Consider the following 19,317-nt stretch of genomic DNA (forward strand, 5'->3'; position numbering starts at 1 on the left):
GCATCCTGAATGGCATCCCAACGATAGCTTAATTCTAAGGTGTGTGTATCCGTGCCGAGAGGATGAATGACACTGAACCTATCAGCTGTCTCTACGAAACATTCGCGATACCGGGCCCCCTCTCGTCGTAGCATCGCCTTGTCACGGTAATGCGGGGCTCTGCCGTGATTGACGTTCTTTCCCTACCTACTAGTGGGACCTTCATGGGCAGAGTTAACTTAAAAATTTTTCTGACGACGAGTCTACAGAGGAGGTGGATGTCGAGTTTACGTCCCCAACTGATCTTCCTTTAAAATTTAATCCAGGAGCGAGTCTACAGAGGAGATGTATGTCGAGTTTACGACTCCAACTGACCTCCCTGTAAATTTAGTTCAGGAGCGAGTCTACAGAGGAGATGGATGTCGAATTTACGACTCCAACAGACCTCTCTGTAAATCTAGTCCAGGAGCGAGTCTCCAGAGGAGATGGATGTCGACTTTACGACTCCAACGGACCTCTCTGTAAATTTAGTTCAGGAGCGAGTCTTCAGAAGAGATGGATGTCAAGTTACGACTCCAACGGACCCCACTGTAAATTTAGTTCGGGAGCGAGTCTACAGAGGAGAAGGATGTCGAGTTTACGACTCCAACTAACCTCTCTGTAAATTTAGTTCAAGAGCGAGAGCTGCGGCGTACGCAGAATCTGTCTCAGTTGGGGGAACTAACCCCCCATGAGCAGGTTAGCAAACGTTTGCGCTCAAGTAAGGTTTCACAAAAACCAGAGGCGAAAAAGCCCTGCACGATTGAATCTAAGGCATCGTCAGGTGTAGCTGACGTGCAAGAACCCTCATATGGGAAGGTTGCCGTGGGTATCAAGGTGGGAATCTTGCAACTCAACTATCCGATTACCTCATTAACAGAGCATATACTTTGTGTCCGCCCTGCTGGGGACCGAATCAGGTCTGTAGAGTTCGGCAGAGCCGCACTCTTACCATCTGACCTGAACGACCACTCACCATACAAACTAATCGGCTTCGTTAAGAAGCTGGGTTTGTTTGGCCGAGTGAGAATAGGTGTGAGCCATAAAAAACCCTTGCGGGTTGCGGTAAAGGGTCGAATAGACCCACTCACTTTGGACCTAACCTAACTTATTGACAACCTCTCCTTTCTATAGTCAGAACACACCGTGATAATATGTCCAATTGAATTCTTCATCACAGGAAATACATCTTTTGGGGTTTTCTTTCTTCAGTAGATGCTGGTGGGTGTATTCTGTGTGCCAATTCTAAGACGGATTAGAATTGTCTGATGTTTACGAAAGAGTGAAAAGTGATTTTATAAGTTTGATCTAGGATTGATTTTTTTGAGCTTGTTATTCTCCACAGCTTGCAACCTTTTCCTCCATGTATTGATTGCTAATTATCGTATATTATGGACCAAATCCTCATGTGGTTCATAGCGAATCGTAAAATGTGTGGGTTTGAACTAATCTCTCTAACTAGTGTGTCAGCAGTTTCGTTGCCAACTATTCCTACATGCGAAGGAACCCAAACAGTTTTGATACGTTTTCCCATTTCAGTTAGTTTTTCCTATCCTAATTTGATACACAAAAGAAGGGTATAGCTTTTGTATACCCGGCATAGCATTCAGTGAGTCGGTGAAGACGACGGCATCCTCCCCATGTTTCCTGCAGTATGCAGTGGCTATGGCGAAATGTGTACATTCCTCAAACCCACCATCCCAATCGAAGTTTCAAACATAATTAGGGAACTCAAAAATAACAAAGCATCCGGGATTGATAACTTCAAAAGTGAAACACTAAAACTGGTTGTGCAATATTTTGCGAAACCCACATCACAAATTTTTAATCGAGTATTAGAAACAAGGCACTTTCCGACTTGTCAATATTGTAACGAATTAATGAATTAATTGTCTTGAACAAATTTATTTTTAACAATATTTCACTATCACAACTAATTTATGTACAACACTTAGCAACTAACGCTTAATTTATCTTCACAGTTAGATTTCTTTCTTTAAACGCACGATTCACTTTCTAAGTAGAGACTGCCTGACTGACTAGAAGCGGCGCCTTTTTATATCGGCAACGATCGCTCCGCATCTCTCTAGGTATTTCGAGACTCATCTACCCCGCGGTGTTTCGCGATGAGTCATGCGTTTGCTGACTGAGATATCGGTCAGGGCCGGCTTTAGATTCATTACAATATCAATAGTTACTCCGATTTTCAAAAGTGGAAAATAGAGACGAAGTAATTAAATATAGATCACAGCATCCCTAATAACCAGTCACGGCAAGATTTTGGAAAAATTATTGAAAGTAAGACTAAATCTTTCTTAAAGAACACAAAGTAATGTCCTATTCACAATTTGAATTTAGAGACGGAAAATCTTCTCAAAACGGATTATATTTACATTATATTTACAAAGCACTGGATACGAGCGAGCCCACAATAGGTGTTTTTTAGATTTATCGAGAGTATTTCATACTGTTAACCATTCTATTTTGCTATTATGTCTGAAAAACATTGGTATTAGGGGCCATTCAAATCATATCTGATAAATATGAAACAAGAAGTGAAAATCAAAAACATTGAAAGTAGCGAAGAAATATTTGAATGTGGGATAACCCAGGCAACGGTTCTGGGACCAATATTATTCTGCATATATTTGAATGGAATATTTAAGGCAGGCCCATCTGGACACATTATCAGTTTTGCAGACGATACCGTTATAGTTTACTCTGGAGAAACATGGTCGATGGTAAAGGAACAGACAGAAAAGGGCCTAGAAATAATCAAAGACTGATTTGATTATGGACAACTGTCTCTGAATTAAAATTAAACTTATTATCTACCATTAGGATACTACAAGTGTTCTCTGTGGATATAATCAACATTCAGAAGTCTTCAGAAATAGGCGTATGTACGCATCTTAGATATTTAGCAGTTATAATAGATTCACATTTGAGATGGGATTATCACATTCATTATTTAAAGAAGAAATTAAGATGTATACTTTTTAAATTTCGACAGCTCAAAGAGATTCTGGACTTGAAACTGAAAAACATTGTTTGATTTTTCACTTGTACGAAGTCATTTAATATACTGCATAATGGGATAGGGTGGTATATCAAAAACCTACCTTCGCCACTGGAAGTATTTCATATAAAGTTCCTAAACACAATTCTGAATAAACCCCCCCGGTTATTCTAATCATAAACTGTAAGGAGAAAGTGTAATACTTGTGTAAAATGGTTATAATTTAGGAGTAATTAATAGTTCTGTTTGAGAAAGATATTCGATAGCGAAACACGTGTCGAAGTTTTCAGAAGCGATAAGAAAATTATATTAGTTAGTTAGTGAGTTTTATTAAATTGCGACTTCGAAGAAGTTTTCACACAATTTTGTTGAAAAGGTGTTCTGGAGGTGCAAATTAGGAAAATTTGTAAATTTGTATGCTGCTATCGAAATTGGTTGATTCTCACTATAGTCCTCAGCTGTTCTAGACATCAGTTCTAGTTTAAATTTAGGTGATGGTGGTGCAGTCTCCACTGGATCAGTAAATTCCGAAGTTGCCTCAATGGTACTTTTATCAATGTAACTAGACGTGCCACTTTCCGCTGGCTCTCTTGCGAACAACTTGGTGCCTGCATGGTCTTCACTTTCTGTAGATAAAAATGTTTAATAGTTCAATTTACTTTCATCAGTTCGGACTTCCGTTGTCTAATATGATATAAATTGATTTGAAATCCCTGAAATAATCTATAAAAAAATTTACGCATTTAGCCAAGCTAACGTAGAGATACGTAACATATGGAAACCTCTAATCAAGCGGAATACGACCAACTGCCGCCGTCAGCTCCCGCTAAAAACCAATGAAGCGGAGAGAGGGAACAGGGGAAAGGTGAAAGCAGTCGAATGACCTATAAATAGTCAGATCAGATCTCGAAGGAATAAGTCCAGTCATCACACGAAGACGATTGTGGATACTAACAATCGTAACGTAGCAAAGTAACTTGATTTGGAATCTTTTAGTTTTATATTTTTGATTTTTATTTCTTGTTTTATTTTTTTAAATTTGGTTGTTGCTTGTATGTTATTTCATTGTAATTTCAGTTCATGAAATGCACCTCGAAACATTGTCAACCACCTTCAAACCAAATTCAATTTAAATGACGCAGTAAAACCCTTAAACACTAAAATAATCTTTTTTCAATTTCCTGATTTTCTCAAATCCTCTATTTTGATTTCTATTCCTAAAAGTGGTTTTGTAAAAAATTCAGCAAGCTATTGATTACATTAGCCAAAATATTTGCGAAATTGCCGAAAAAGAGATCATGGTGTTTTTAGATGAAAACAAAAGATATTAAATGTACCTACATTTTGTTTTCCAAATAAAAGAGGAACATACCGTTCAGATCGATATTAACTATGAGAATGTCATCTGATTCTACTACTAGTAAAACAAAATCTGAAGTATAGTTTCGGTTTTGGGCCTTATCTTGATCTTTTTTATTTGTCAATAACCTACCAGTATGCAATTAATTTGCTAACAATACTACAATTATTATATGTCTAAGGTGAAAGACTGGCGTAATTGTAATCTTCTCTCGCTGCAATTTAACAACAATCTTACAAAATACTTAGGTCAGAGTGATAATAGTGTCATAGTTGGTGATATCAATATAAACATTTTGAACGATTATTTAGACTATGCTAGGGAGTAGGTACCTACCTCAATATTCTGACAGAAAACGGACATATTTCAACTAACTTAGAGCTTAGAGCTTCTGTGATTTCTTGTTTATTCATAGATAAATCTTAAATAATTCATGTAAATTGGCAGGATGAATAAACTTTATTATTATTATTATTATTATTATTATTAATATATTTACGAGAGAAAAACACGACCCTTTGATAAAAAAAAGTTTTGATATTCGTACGTTATTTTGCAATTAATTAAAAAAAAAATGAAAAAAAATTGAAATTCAGAGCATTCCATTTATGTGACTGCATTATTTGTGACCGAGATTGTACTTCTTCAAAAGCGTTAATTAACATTCTCCTTGGTCCTAATGCATACTTTGACAGGTTTAGCGAAGTCTCGAATTCTTTTCTAGTTTTAACAAGCTGTAGGTGTAACATAATTTTTCAAAAACTAGTGCAAGTTAGAAAAACGAATATTTACGTAAGAGTCAGTAGAGTCATAGAAAAAGTTTGGTACTCTACTCGAATGAAATTACGATACTTGATTTTAGCTTACGTCAACAAAACTCCATTCTCATGATTATTACCCATATTTTTAGCTCTCAGATCTGAGATTACCGATATTGTTTTGTTCACCAAAAATCCTCACCTGTTTTTTCATTTGAAATGACGACGGTTCCCGATGAACTCGATTCTGTTGAGCCAGTGACTAGCTTGCCTTCACATCGATAAAGTATTGGGTGTTTCAAAATCAACGTTTGATATAGAGTTTCGTTTTTTCTTATGACGTCTTTCTCGAATATTTCATTGTCGTTATCCTTCTTTACATTCGTGCAGGTTGTGATTAGAATGATACTTTTGTTACAGCCACTGAGGTTTGCCGCAAATTTCCATAAAATCGCTGGGCCTGGAGTTATTTTTGTAGTGTTGGTTGCGTTGTAGATAACTGGTGGTTTTAAATCTGAAAAATAACTGAGGATAATCAACTGAGTCTTTCAAAAGAATTAGTCATTAGATACTTGAATTTCAGATCAGAATATGAATATAATAATTCATTAAGTGAAAGTGAAATAAAAGAAAAATTCTGAAAACTGCTTCAACATTCTCGATGTAATAGTTAACCTCTAAAAATTTCCAAATGTGATGATGGTTGTCTAATATCTCTTTCAATGGTCTTTTCCTCGTCCATTCTTTTTCAATTCGGAATCAATTGTAGAATCAAATCGCAAAGCTCGAGCACTATAGAGTAACGGGAATCCCACTCAATCTCGTAGAGTTCTATTCAACCAACCGTCAACAAGTGGTATCTGTCAACCTGTACCTGCCAACCTGTATCTGCCACCTCGTTACAGGTTCATACTGATCATGCATGTAACAGAGATCTATCCTAGGGTCACTGTTGTCTACCATTTATGTCAAATGTTCCGGATATGTGTACTATATTTGCTGATGACACTTCGTTAATAAATTCGTTTCATAGTCGACAATGAACTCATGGCGACTACTGTATCTATAGCTGAACTCAAAATAAACAGTGAAAAGACTCGGCACATCATATTCTCCTTGATGAAAAATTTTCGAATGGATCTACTGTTAAACTATGCAATAAACTATTTTTGCTACGAACACTGAAGAATATCATGGACAAAGGTGTGATTCAATTAGCACATAAGCTATGGTACCATATTATGGAGAAATTCTAGTCAGATAATAAGAGCATTCAAGTTGCAAAAGAGAACATTGAGTCGAAGGTACGGTCTACGACCAACCTTGTAGGCTCTTTTTCAACCGATTTTTATGTCTTCAGCCCATTTTTATATCTCCAGAATTAGTCATCGATTCCGAACACCTTGTATAACATTATGAAAATGTTACTACTACAAGACGATGGAATGAAGTATTTTCATGAATCAATAATAGCTTACTGATGTATTCTATCAAACTTTTGAATTTTATGGTGAAATCACTCAAGAGCCAAATACCTATTTTTTTTAAGTAAGCGAATGAATATCTCGAGCAAGGTTCATTTTTAATTTTCAGAATATGAATCCGATTATTCCTAAATATACGGCTTACCGACAGTCATCGCGCTGTACCCTGTATACATCAAACCCTCATTGAGTTATACAAAAATAGAGAAAATATAAAGTTGAGCTCAGACTTCCACAACAATCCCATCAAAAGTTATGGCCAGGTGAGGGCAAACAGCTTCAGACTGATCATATTTTCTTTCAACTCTCCCAACTTGAATTTTACAACAAACTCAAGCTCAGTATACATCTTTTCAAAAGAAGGATAAAAACATTGACTGAACATCGTTTCTATTCAGTAGAAGAAAACATGAACTCCACAATTTACTAGTACATTGCTTCTAATAACAAAATTTAAAATGCCCATAATTTTGGCATCTGGGCTATACATTCTACGTTTCCCCTTGAATTTTTTTTCATCTTCACATTTATTTGTGTACAGTTAGCGCCCTTTCACACGGGGAGCTTTAAGTCTCTCGCTCCCGAGAGAGAGAAAGGCTCTTAGCGCCAAAATGCAACGAGTCCAATGGAGCTTTCAGACGAAGAGCGGAAGCCGCCACGTCTCAGGAGACGGGAGCTCTCACATCTCCTGCACCTCGAGTGAGGAGCCACGTCTCTTCCTCAAAATGCAGAAGGGTAAGTGGGGGCTTCCACACAAGGAGTAATACCCAGTCTCCCTGGTTGACGCTTCAAACTATTTATTATGGCAGATTTCGATGAGGAGTTGTTAATTAGTGCTGTCTGCAACCAACCGACTCTTTGAGATAAAAGTCTTGACACTTATAAGAACCGAAATAAAGTCCTGAAAAGTTGTCTGCAAGATGATCCACGTAGATTTCGCATCTTTATCCATCCCATTCTTGATCGTTGACGAATCTGTCGTCGAGGTTTTTGTCGACGGTAGAGAAGGTATATGGCAACAGCTACGACTGACCTCAAGGAGCCAGGAACTAAAATGGCTCCTGGTGTGAATGGGCTGTATGTAGGAGTGATAAACGCCCCCGTATAGGAGCGAGAGACGTGAAGCTCCCTGTGTGAAAGAGTCCTTACTGTCCAATTTATAACCTGCTACTCGTGTAATTTGTTCATTATATAGTTAATAATGTTTAGTGTACTTCACTTTATGCTGGAACCAAATACTGGCACAAAAACGCAGAAAAGGGTTCATGTAATATTGATAAGTAAATATCCCAATCGTTAAATCTCTCAACTCACAGTGAAGAGAATTGATCATAAATACCGAGAGTCTGAAGGCACAAAGGGTATTCCCAAACTAGGTGGGACTTACAAGATGACTTACATCAAAGAAAATCCACAGAATCCACGAAATAATGTGCCACCAAAAATGATCAAAATTATTTTTAGTTTATGTTGAAACCAATATAAAACTTGAATGTTTCATGGCGATGCGACATGAGATAGGTGCCTGTGCAAAAGTGGAGATTCATGTTGGCAGTTGATAGTTTTTTCCGGTCATATCTGCATATTTTGTTACGCATAAGGGCCGACAAATTATGGAATGAATCCCTGGCATTTCGCTAGCACGCATGACTGACTTCTTCAGAGCTACTTCCATCTCACTTCGCTTTCAACATCTAAAATGCAACCACGTCTGTGTCAAAAGTTCACCCTTTTCAGGGAAAACTTTTCAGTTCATCCTTTATTATACTTGAACCTACTCTGTGTTGATTTGACTTTGTACATTTTTCAAATTGTACAATAATACACACGGAAACACTGATGAACAATCGAGAGAGATAATACGAATCCCTGGAGAATATAATATAAAATAATAATAATATACATATATCTTCACTATACATAGTGAAGATATATCCTACAGAGAACCATATATGGTCACTTTAAGAAAGCTGGAAAGCGACGAAAAAAAAATATCTGTCAATTCGTGACAAGCTCAAAGAATTATCAGGCTACATCATTCGAAAGCTTTGGAAATATCAAGCACAACATCCACATACTCTTCAGAATTCCAAAAATAGGTGGAATATGGAAAAAGACCGTCTATTAATATTTGTTATTAATCTAAGCAGAGAAAAGTTTGCAAATGATCTTAAATCCTTCCATTAATAAGCTTTGTAATAACTGAGACCTGTTTTTATTTTTTCAGTTCCAACGTTGAAACTACTCTTTCTGAATAAAGATAGTCATATCGAAATTGAGAACAAATATCTATTAGTAACATCCTGTTGTTTATTTGGGAGATTTTTTCCAGTTAACGCCAAAGGGCGTAGTACTACAGAATTGCCATCTCTTTCTTCCGATACGAATCCACTTGTTTATTTTTTATTCGGTTATCAGAAATCGACCGTAAACCGGAAGAGGTGAGACAACATTGAAAGTTTCAGTGAAATACCAAGAAATATAATCTACGGCTGTTAAGATACAAACGTTTCATTCTTATACATAAAAATATATGAAAAATATCAATATGATTTTTATTGATTGTTTTTTATTCAACAAAAGAAATTTTCAAAAGTCACAGATCTTATATAAGAAATGAAAAAATAGCAATGTATTTGCTGAAACACTTCAAATCATATCGATTCCATGACACATTGATTTGGGAAGACATACTTTGATTTTTTGAACTTTGTACCTACTCATATATCAAGATCGAAAAAAGTTCGATACTATTTTTGCTCAGGTAGGTTTATTGATAGTGCTGCATATAGTTTTTCAAGTGTCTTCATGTTGCATTTGATAAAATGGAGTAAGTTGTGGAACTTTTTTCAACCTATCGATATAATTTGATATCGCTGCTTTGAGTGTCAATATATGTAAGTTGTATTCACTTGGCTTCACAAGTAACTTTTTTTCTATGGATGAAGTCGTATTTAAAGAATAAAAGAATATATGTTTGCCAGGTCCTTTCAGTTCAATTCAACAAGTCAATTGAACCTTACCATCTCAGATGGCAATGAGAGATATTGTAAAATAGTTGAATAGTTTGGTGTACCAGTAACTAATGAAGCTACCAAACGCATTTTGAATGAAATTTACTGTGAAAATTGTAAAATTCTTATCATGGATACAGTGAGATATCAAACATATGTTTGCAGTATTAATATCACGATCTGCAGATAAATATACGTTAACAGACTGTAGTGGATATATGACTGGTGTTTATTTTTTATTGAGTTCAACGGCAGGGAAAATTTTATATTCAAAAGAACAGATTAAGACTCATCTGATTGGCAGATCACAATCTGTTCAGGATAGGCTCAAATCTGGAATATATCATTCTGAAAATCGTAACATATTAACAGGTGTTCCCCAAGGTAATGTCCTGGGTCCTACTCTATTTCTCTTATCCATCAACGACATCTCTAATATTAATCAACAACATTGTACTCTACAGTTTGTTGATGATACGTCCTTCTTATTGAGTTCTTCTTCTTGTGAAGGGTTATGTGACCAGGCTGATATTGCAGTTGCTAATATGCTTAATTACTGCGCCAGAAACGGCCTCGTAATAAATAGTAATAAATCTAATACCATTCTTTTCTCGCTTAGAGAAAAGGACTGCAGTATATTGGTTAGAGCTAATACTAAATCTATTGTGCAGAAAAAATCAGTCAAATTCTTAGGGTTGAACATTGACTCCCAATTATCCTGGAATGATCATATTGACTCTATTTCTATAAAATTATCCAAGCATTGTTTCGTTATTTGGAAGCTCAAAAATTCTGTCCCCATAAATATTTTATTAAGCTACTACTATGCCTGTGTTCACTCAAGTCTAAATTATTGCTTAGTCTGCCACAGCAGCAAAGCAAATGATCTGTTGATTGCTCAAAAAAGATACTAAGAACCATGTGTTTTAAAAAATATGGTGATTCTTGTAAGCAGTTATTTACTGAGTTACAAATTTTAACTGAGATATCCATGTATATTTTAAGTTGTGTCACTTACATTAAGAATGAATGCCATGAGTTTCAGCAAAGGTATACTATCCGCATATCCGCATATAGCATACTACTATGCCTGTGTTCACTCAAGTCTAAATTATTGCTTAGTCTGCCACAGCAGCAAAGCAAATGATCTGTTGATTGCTCAAAAAAAGATACTAAGAACCATGTGTTTCAAAAAATATGGTGATTCTTGTAAGCAGTTATTTACTGAGTTACAAATTTTAACTGTGATATCCATGTATATTTTAAGTTGTGTCACTTACATTAAGAATCAATGCCATGAGTTTCAGCAAAGGTATACTATCCGCATAGCTGCTGGTTATACTCTTAGGCAAAATTATAATCTGATAGTTCCTGTACACAAATTAACATCTGTATCAAACGGACCTCATGTTATGTCTATAAAAATATTTAATAAACTTCCAACATTCATTAAGAAAATTTCAAATCCCATTAATTTCAAAAATTGCGTTAAAAATGTTCTCTACAAAAATGCCTTTTATTCACTTGATGAATATTTTCTAACTGATCTGGCTACTTGACATCATGATTGTTTGCATGCGTTTACTATTCTACTGTTTATACTATGTTTTTTTTAATTGTTTAATATAATCATCTCCTACATCTACTATTGATTTTTTTTTTATGTATGTTCCATATTTTATCACTTGATATTTTTCAACTCCAATCTTTACTGTGTATATGACGATTTCCATGCTTGTAAAAAAGTCTCAGGAAAAATAAAATATTGTAAACTTTTGCAGACAACCTTTTTACAGTTCCATTAAATCCATAGCAAGGTCTTTTGTCGTGGACTGTGAGTGCCATTTGGTTTTAAATTCTTAAAAATGTTGGCACAGACTAAAAAGAAAGGTTTTTATTGCTGTATTGAATGGCACCTATTTTGATCATAACAAGTTATTTTAAATGTATATTTTTGGAAAACAATTTTTAATGGTTTTAACTAAGAATTCATCACTTCACATATTTGAAGAGAACTGGCTGATACTTGAAGGAGTTTACCCAATTCTAAGAGATGAGGATAAAAGTTATGGAACCTAAACATACTAAGGCCAACCCACTACGAATATTTAAAATTTTGTGCACAACAAAGGGGTAAATATTGCTTAGGCAAGCACATTAAGAATAACAAAGATAAAAGTTCAGTTTCAGAAAAATCGGGAGTGTATAAATTATCATGTGGGTCATGTCCGATTTATATATAGGTCAAACTGAAATAACGTTCAAAGCTCGCATAAAAGAACACAGAAATAGTTTTCAGAATGGAAAAATAAACTTCACATATGCCACTCATTTAATACCAGAGGCACAAGAATTTAATCATGAATTCAAGTCCCTCCATTTCTAGAAGAAAGGTTTGAGACTTGAACTGTTGGAGGGCATGGAATTAAAAAAAATGAAAACTCCCAATATCTTATAAACGGTAAAACTGAACTGAATAATTCTCCATTATTAAATCTGTTTATTTCCAGTTAAGAAAAGTTAAGTATAATTAGGGTATTTATGGAAATTTAATTTATTAATATAGTTAATGAATTTATACCCGACCTTTTCAGATAGATTCATTCATAAGAAAGTAGGCAAACAAGTAGGTAATATGTTAGAGTATAAAATAGTTATAGTTCAGAAGTAACTTATTATTAACGCTTGAGAAAGTCATTGTATAGCCAAACACGTGTCGCAGTTTTTGTAAAACCCTTCACAATGAAAATCATTAAAAAAATTGACTTCATATATTGATACTTTGCAATCCTTCTGTCCGTCTAGAATTTGCGGTAAATGTGTTCGTGAAGTTTCCGCTAATTTTTACAGAGAATGATATCGGATATATGCTACGTGTTCTTTGAAAAGAGTTCTATGTCTCACTTAGTCTGACCGGAATATTTTTGTCACAGTCCTCTCAGCTGATTTCCCATTTTCTGACTTTTCTTTTTCCAACATCTTTTCTTTAGGATGACCTAACATTTGTTTGAAGTGAACAAGAAATTTTGAAGGCTACTTTCACGTTCAACTTTTTTAAAATACAATTTAATCCGTTAATTTATCTTGGTTCATACGGAAGGACAATAACCTATGAATCTATGTCTTTTTGAAAAGTCGAAGATTCACTAAAATTCTTCCAAAATTTTCGTTTCGTAATTAACGTATCTATTAGATGTGAAGAGTACCCATTGCTTTCAGATATGTTCCTGATAACATTTTTTTCAATGGACAAGAAAGTTCAAACCTGCCATTTTGTGTCGTGGACAATTGTATGTGCCATCCTTTAGTCATCAAATTCTAAACCCTGGTAACTCTTCGTTATTTTCAATTCAATATTTGGAAATATGTTGTTAGTAGTTGAATAAAAGTAGTCTACCTTTGGTTTCTTCGTATCAAAAATTGCAAATACATCGTCTACATATTGGATCCAAGTCCATGGAAAGTAATCTTACTCATCTTTTGCTTCCAATTCAAATCTGGTTGTAAACAGATTACCTATGAAGGGGTAAAGTGGGTTTCCCATTGCCGTGCCTTCATTTTGTCTGTAGAAACAGTTGTTGAACTGGATTCCATTCAGATTTCTGTTAATGGAATGTAGTCTTCGATTACTTCTCCACTGAGACCATCGACCCTTAACAGGAGATCCCTCGAAACAACTAAGATACATCAAGTGAAACTAAAATCTCTCCGTCTTTCAAGTGTGGCATGAGAATTATAGACAGTTACAAAGATCCGATTTCAAATAGCCCAATGTTTACCTTTTTATGAATCCCATTTTTAAATTTCGCGGGAACTCTTCCTAGAAAATTCCCACAAATGTTAACCCAAAATCATTATTGTTTATAGGAAAGTGAAAGTAAGAGTGTACCCTGTTACATATATTAGACAATTCTAGAGTTAGAAATTAGTTTTCTTCATCTCCTGAAGACGCCAACTTGGTTGGTGAAACAAGAGTCGAAGAGAGTATTAAAGTCAGCTGCGTGAGATGTCACCTTTGGAAGCAACAGTTTTTTTAAATAACGGCGTCATCCTGAAATATGTGTGTCTGTGATAAAAGTATATATGACTCTGAGCCCACTCATATCACTAACGGGACCTGCGAGATACCAGACGCCTTGCCACAGTAATTAAAGGCTTATTGCCAAGATCGATTTCTTTTTCCTAGCTACTCTGGACACATTATGAACCATGCAGTAACGAAAGAATTCGAGCCGAGGTTAACATAGATGATGGACTTCGAAACAACTCCAACTGTCCTCCCTGGAACATTGGATCAAGAGCAAGAGCTTCTCAGTTCCTCAACTCTTGACCCTAATAAGAAACTTAGGAGACTAGGTACCGAAAAATTACCTTGCACTAAATTCTTTAGCAGCAGGAGATAAATCAAAGTACCCTTGACCAGGTCAGCAAAAATTTACGCTTTAATGATGATTCAAAATGGAGGCGAACAAACTATGTTTAGCTGAATCTAATATATCGCCAGACATAGCTCCAAAACAAAAGTAGTTCCCGATAAAAGAGGCCTGTTGCGGATCTGATTAGGTTTTTAGCATTTGGCTGAGTCCCAATATTGTCAGCCGACTTGACACAAAAAAATCGGTTCAGTTAAGAAGCTAGATTATTTGGTGTGTGAACTGTCAAAATGTCCATTTTGACTGTGTGAACTGTCAAAATGTCCATTTTGACAGTTCGCACTGACGTTTCCTCTTCACACCAGGATTTCAAAGAAATTATAATTTTTTTCCATCGTAGTGTGCGCATGAGCACTCCCCACACCGTGGGGTAAGTGATCATTGGGTCCGAGAATCATGTGCCCTGTGCAAGCGCAGTGAGCCAAGAATGACAGCCTTCCGCATCTGTGCCACTAAGATTTCTGCCTTAGTGCGGCAATAAGCCGGTATGATTTTAAGGTTCGAGAGTAGAGAGGGCATCATTCCACCAATGACTCCAATAATCAGATAGAATAGAGTCTGCGGAGTTCGAAGAGAAAATCTCGATATTTTATCCGTTTCTCCTCCTCTTTTCTGACGATATTCGTCTCGCCAGGAGCTGAAAACTCCACGATAAATATCGTTTTGCTCTGGTGGTCGAGGATGACTTCATCAGGCTTATTAGCTTGTATGAGCCTGAGGGTGGGGAACGAATAGTTCCAATAAATTCGGCACTTTTCGTTCCCCACAACGGATTCAATATCCTCCGGAGCGTAGGGTAACACCAGTGTCTCATCAATACCGTAAGAGTGCCGTATATGGTAATATAGCACTCTTAGTGCCGCGTTATGTCGATGGATATAGGCCGAGACCGCATATGCTGGACATGCTGATAGCAAATGCATTAGGGTCTCGGGCGCCTCGCGACAGGGCCTGCACCATGTGTCGAACCTTTATACCCATCACACCACTGCGGTAAACTAAGGTGTTGAAGACACCATCCTGGCAAGCCATGATGAACCCCTCAGTTTCCGACTTCAGCCCACTCGACCTGAGAAAAGCGAAGGTCAGGCGCTTAGATAAGCCAAGGTCTCCAATGTTATTGAAGAAGGCCCCTTGCATTGGCTTATCCTTGTGTTTTCGCAGAAGTAAGGTGATATCTGCGGCTTTTATCTGAGCTTTTTGCTGAACGGGTTCCAACTCGGTGACAAAGTTGTGGTCACCTCGTTCAGTGTCGAAAACTATACCGAGTTCATCAGCTGCTCGGGCAGATGCCCTAAAGAGAAATACTCCAGTTCCTGCTCTTTCATGGTCACGGACCGAACTCCTGATGACTTTACAGGCTGTATCCAGCACCATTCCGTCATGTAGTACTCCAAACTCAAAAGTCCACGGCCTCCCTGTTGTCGGGGGATGTACATACGTGGAACGGACGATTTGGGATGCAAACTCCTATAGAGATGCATCATTTTTCGAGTCTTTACGTCGAGTTAATACAGCTCCTCCCGAGTCCACTTCACTACTCCAAACGAGTAGAGTAAGATTGGAATGGCAAGCATATTTGTTGCAGCACCTTTGTTCTTCCCCGACAGTTCCGATGACCAGATCTGTCGAAGTTTGTACTGATACTTGCCGCGGAGAGAGTTTTTTACTGCTGTTACCTCTTGTGAGTGGGCTCTGCAGAGGAATAAAGTTTAAGATCATACATATAAAACAAATGGGTGACCTTTTGTGCCCCCGGTTTCCGAGGGTGCCAGAGTTATACCCTCGAGTATTTCTGAGTGCAACGGATAATGGCAATGTTGAGATGCAGAAGAGAAGGGGACTGAGGGAATCACCCTGAAATACACCCCTTCTGAAAGTGACTCACCCTGTTTGGACTCTTGCTTGACCAGATGTTATGGTGAAGCGAGTTCGCCAAAGTGGTATCAGTTGTTCAATGCATCTCACTATTTTGTCGGGTACCGCAAGGCATCCGAGCAAATGCAAGATGAGCTCATGCGAAATTGTATCAAATGTCTTACGGTAATCGATCCAGGCCATAGAGAGGTTACACTTATATTGTATCCAGTCCTGCGTTACATTATTATTATTATTATTATTAGGTACCATTTTTCCGATGAATAATGAACTGAACTGAAAAAATTGATGAATGTAAAGATAATGGAAATATCTTTCAAACGAGTTACCACGTATTCTGTTTGAAAATTTCCTCAAAATCTTTTGTGGAAATAAAACTGAAAGAACTATAGAAAAAAACGGGAAACCGGGGGTATACTATGAATCATTTTTAATAAATTTTATTTCTATACAAATTTAATATTGATACTATGTGAAATTTTAATTAGGTAAATTAGTAGTAGGTATTTGACTGTAGAAAAATAAACTGTGATTTGGGAAAAATGTGTATCGAGTGAGTCATTTCCTATATACCAATTTCAAAACATTTATCAAAATGTACTTATAGGTAAATATTAGTCTCATTTATTGGGTTGTAATCCACAGATAAAGGAAATATTGTTGTACAACTAATTCAAGTTTGATACTTGATACCCATCAATTCCAATATAAGGAAATAAAACAATATCGACATAAAGTTTAGCGCGTATAGTTAACAATGTCATAATTTACTTACAGGAGCAGTCATCTAATTCATTTCCGCTAATTCGAACCATTTTCTCTTTTTCCATCACCAAGACAGAATTTCGGGGTGGAGCTTCGGTTGCTTCCAAAAACCAATCATTAGCGGTTTCACCAGAAATCCTTTCAGTTTGATAGATATCATCTGCTCTTCCAATTGCCCAAGCAAAGAGAAAAAGCGTTAAAAACAAAACACAAAACACCACTCTCATACTCATTTCGGAAAAACTGCACTTCCCTTCTGGATCATGGACGTGAAATTATATCGAATCAAAGCAAGGAGGAAGTTGTTATCAAACTACAGCAGTCATATCCCGCACTATGGCTTTTTTATCCAACCGCATGTTACGAGAAGCAAATTATTTCTTACCGAGTAAGCAAAATGCGATATACATGTTTCGAAAATAAATGATAGCGGCGTTATCTGCGATTATTCAGTGATAAACAGTCGCTATCTCTGCGTAATTGCATTATATCGGGGCCTCCAAACAATTGACTAATTTCGGGAGTTAGTACGAGATGCGCGCGGAAGCTGTCATGGCCTGGCTGGATGTGCCACTGAGGATGATATTCCGTAGTGATAAAGTACGGCCCCCTTTGAGAAGCATCTGGGCTATTTATAGAATGCATTTGTTTCAACTTTACATAGGCATTTTGGGAAATTGGTTTAATTATTCTCTGCTGATATGGTGTTGCGGATGCATAATAAAAGACAGTGGCGTGGAGAAAGGAGAAAATCTATTTTACCGTAGTTAGATTTTTCATATAGGTCTTAATACTTTTCTCGGCTCATGTTTTCAGAAACGAATTTGGATTCATCAGGAAATAATTTACACTAATTTAAAAAAAAATAACTTAGTCTATATATTTCGCCAGGAAACTCTTCTCCTAAACATTAGAACTGTAACAGCCTTTTTTACGCGCGTTTTATCAATTGAATTGCGTCATCGGAAGTAATAGTCATAGGTATTCTTCTGGACATACTTCGGGTAGTCCATAAATTTCGTGTCTCCTGTGATCCAAGGCCTTACAATTCGCAAGCTGTCTCTGCCCCTCTGTTGGGACTCCCAGCCATCTATTTTTAGATTTTTCATTGAGGCCAGTAGTTCCTTCGAGAGTATTTTATTAATTCTGGCACATATATGTTGGCTCCTTGCATTGCCCTCTCTATGAGTATCTCCTAAATATTCTCGGAGCTTTATTATATCCATTTGGGGACATTTTCTATTGCTTCCATATACCAAATTATCCTACACTTTTTGGCTTTTCTAGTTTGTTGACTCATCCGTGCTAGATCTTTATTACACCAGGGAACATCCCTGCTAGATTTCGATCTGACTTCGGCCATTTCAGCATTTCACCAGTGATCATTGAAAGACCCCTCGAATATTAAATGTGAATTAACGATACTTTATTGTGAAATCGAGAGGGTTTGGAAAAGTTCTGTTAGCCACCTAGTTATGTTATATCTAAGCTAGGCTTGTGAATCATATCTTTTTGATACTTACTACATTTAAGATATGAACAACAACGGTCTCGAGCTAAATGATCCTTCATTGAAGGGTTTTTAAATCACAATTCAAAATTAAAACTTGATAGGTATAATTGGAGCCTCCACACCAGAACAAAAATACTGTCTTTTCACGGGCTTATTGCCAACAAATTTGGTAGTATCATGAGATGACAAACTGTTTTAGTAATTTCCTAATGATGTTAATTTGGTTAGCGAAACGCGTCTGGGAAAAGTGTTTTTAATGAATTCAAAATTCTAGGCGAAGTAACTGAGAAAAGTTGAAACTAAATATGCTTATTTCGAGGAAACGTTCGAAAATGGAAGCTAATCTGCAGTGTGGTTCAGATAGCTCTTTAACACATGGATAATTCACGAAAATATAAAATATAATAATAATAATGTTTATTCAAAAAAAGTTCAAAATTTTACAATTGAAGTACATAAGCATATTTGATGATTGTTGAATAAACAACGGCATCACTGAAGCAATATAAAAAGTATCGCTTATATATATGATATAGCCAACATACAGAATAATTTAACGAAATAATATTTGACGAGAACATATATAATAATGAAGTACAAATATTACATAGACAAAATACTGAGATAAAACATATATAATAGTATTAATATAATATAAGAATAATGATAATATAATAATAATAATAATCATAATACAGACACGTTTCAAAATACATTACCAAAATTCGTCGCCGCAATGGAGATATACAAATTTGGCTAATTTCTATTCATTCCAATCCATTCTTTTAGTTTTTGTTTGAAAGTAATAAAATTCACAACGTTCTTTATGTTTTCAGGTACTAAGTTTCAGATCTTTGGACCTAAAAAACTACTATGTCTCTGTCCAACGAATTTTATGCATTTCGGAATCAAAACATTACTATTTTTTTTCCTTGTATTATAAGGATGGTTCATGGATTTTTTCTCTATTTTATTTTTCTTAACATTCAGTAACATTTCCAAGCAATATAGTTGTCTCACATCCATAATTCCTGCTTCTTTATATAATTTTTCAGTTGAAAATTTTCATGACTTC

At 36.2% G+C, this 19,317-nt stretch overlaps 1 protein-coding gene across 2 annotated transcripts in view; it reads right to left on the reverse strand.

Moving 5' to 3' along the window:
* LOC111509595 (phosphatidylinositol phosphatase PTPRQ) overlaps positions 1–17,261 on the reverse strand; it is an 89,129-nt gene extending 71,868 nt beyond the window's left edge. Inside the window, exons 1-3 of one of the 2 annotated variants that reach the window (XM_074169787.1) lie at positions 16,740–17,261; positions 5,358–5,669; positions 3,484–3,663 (exon numbers count right to left, since the gene is read on the reverse strand). In XM_074169787.1, the coding sequence (XP_074025888.1) occupies positions 3,484–3,663; positions 5,358–5,669; positions 16,740–16,962 (715 nt within the window). In that variant the 5' untranslated portion in view covers positions 16,963–17,261. The remainder of the gene's footprint in view (positions 1–3,483; positions 3,664–5,357; positions 5,670–16,739) is intronic. The other variant, XM_074169788.1, reaches the window with a different exon arrangement.
* Between the last annotated feature and the right edge of the window lie 2,056 nt (positions 17,262–19,317).

Source organism: Leptinotarsa decemlineata, unplaced genomic scaffold, assembly GCF_025532065.1.
Source record: "Leptinotarsa decemlineata unplaced genomic scaffold, Ldec_3_MD MMD2_P_RNA_scaffold_6, whole genome shotgun sequence".
Taxonomy (NCBI): domain Eukaryota; kingdom Metazoa; phylum Arthropoda; class Insecta; order Coleoptera; family Chrysomelidae; genus Leptinotarsa; species Leptinotarsa decemlineata.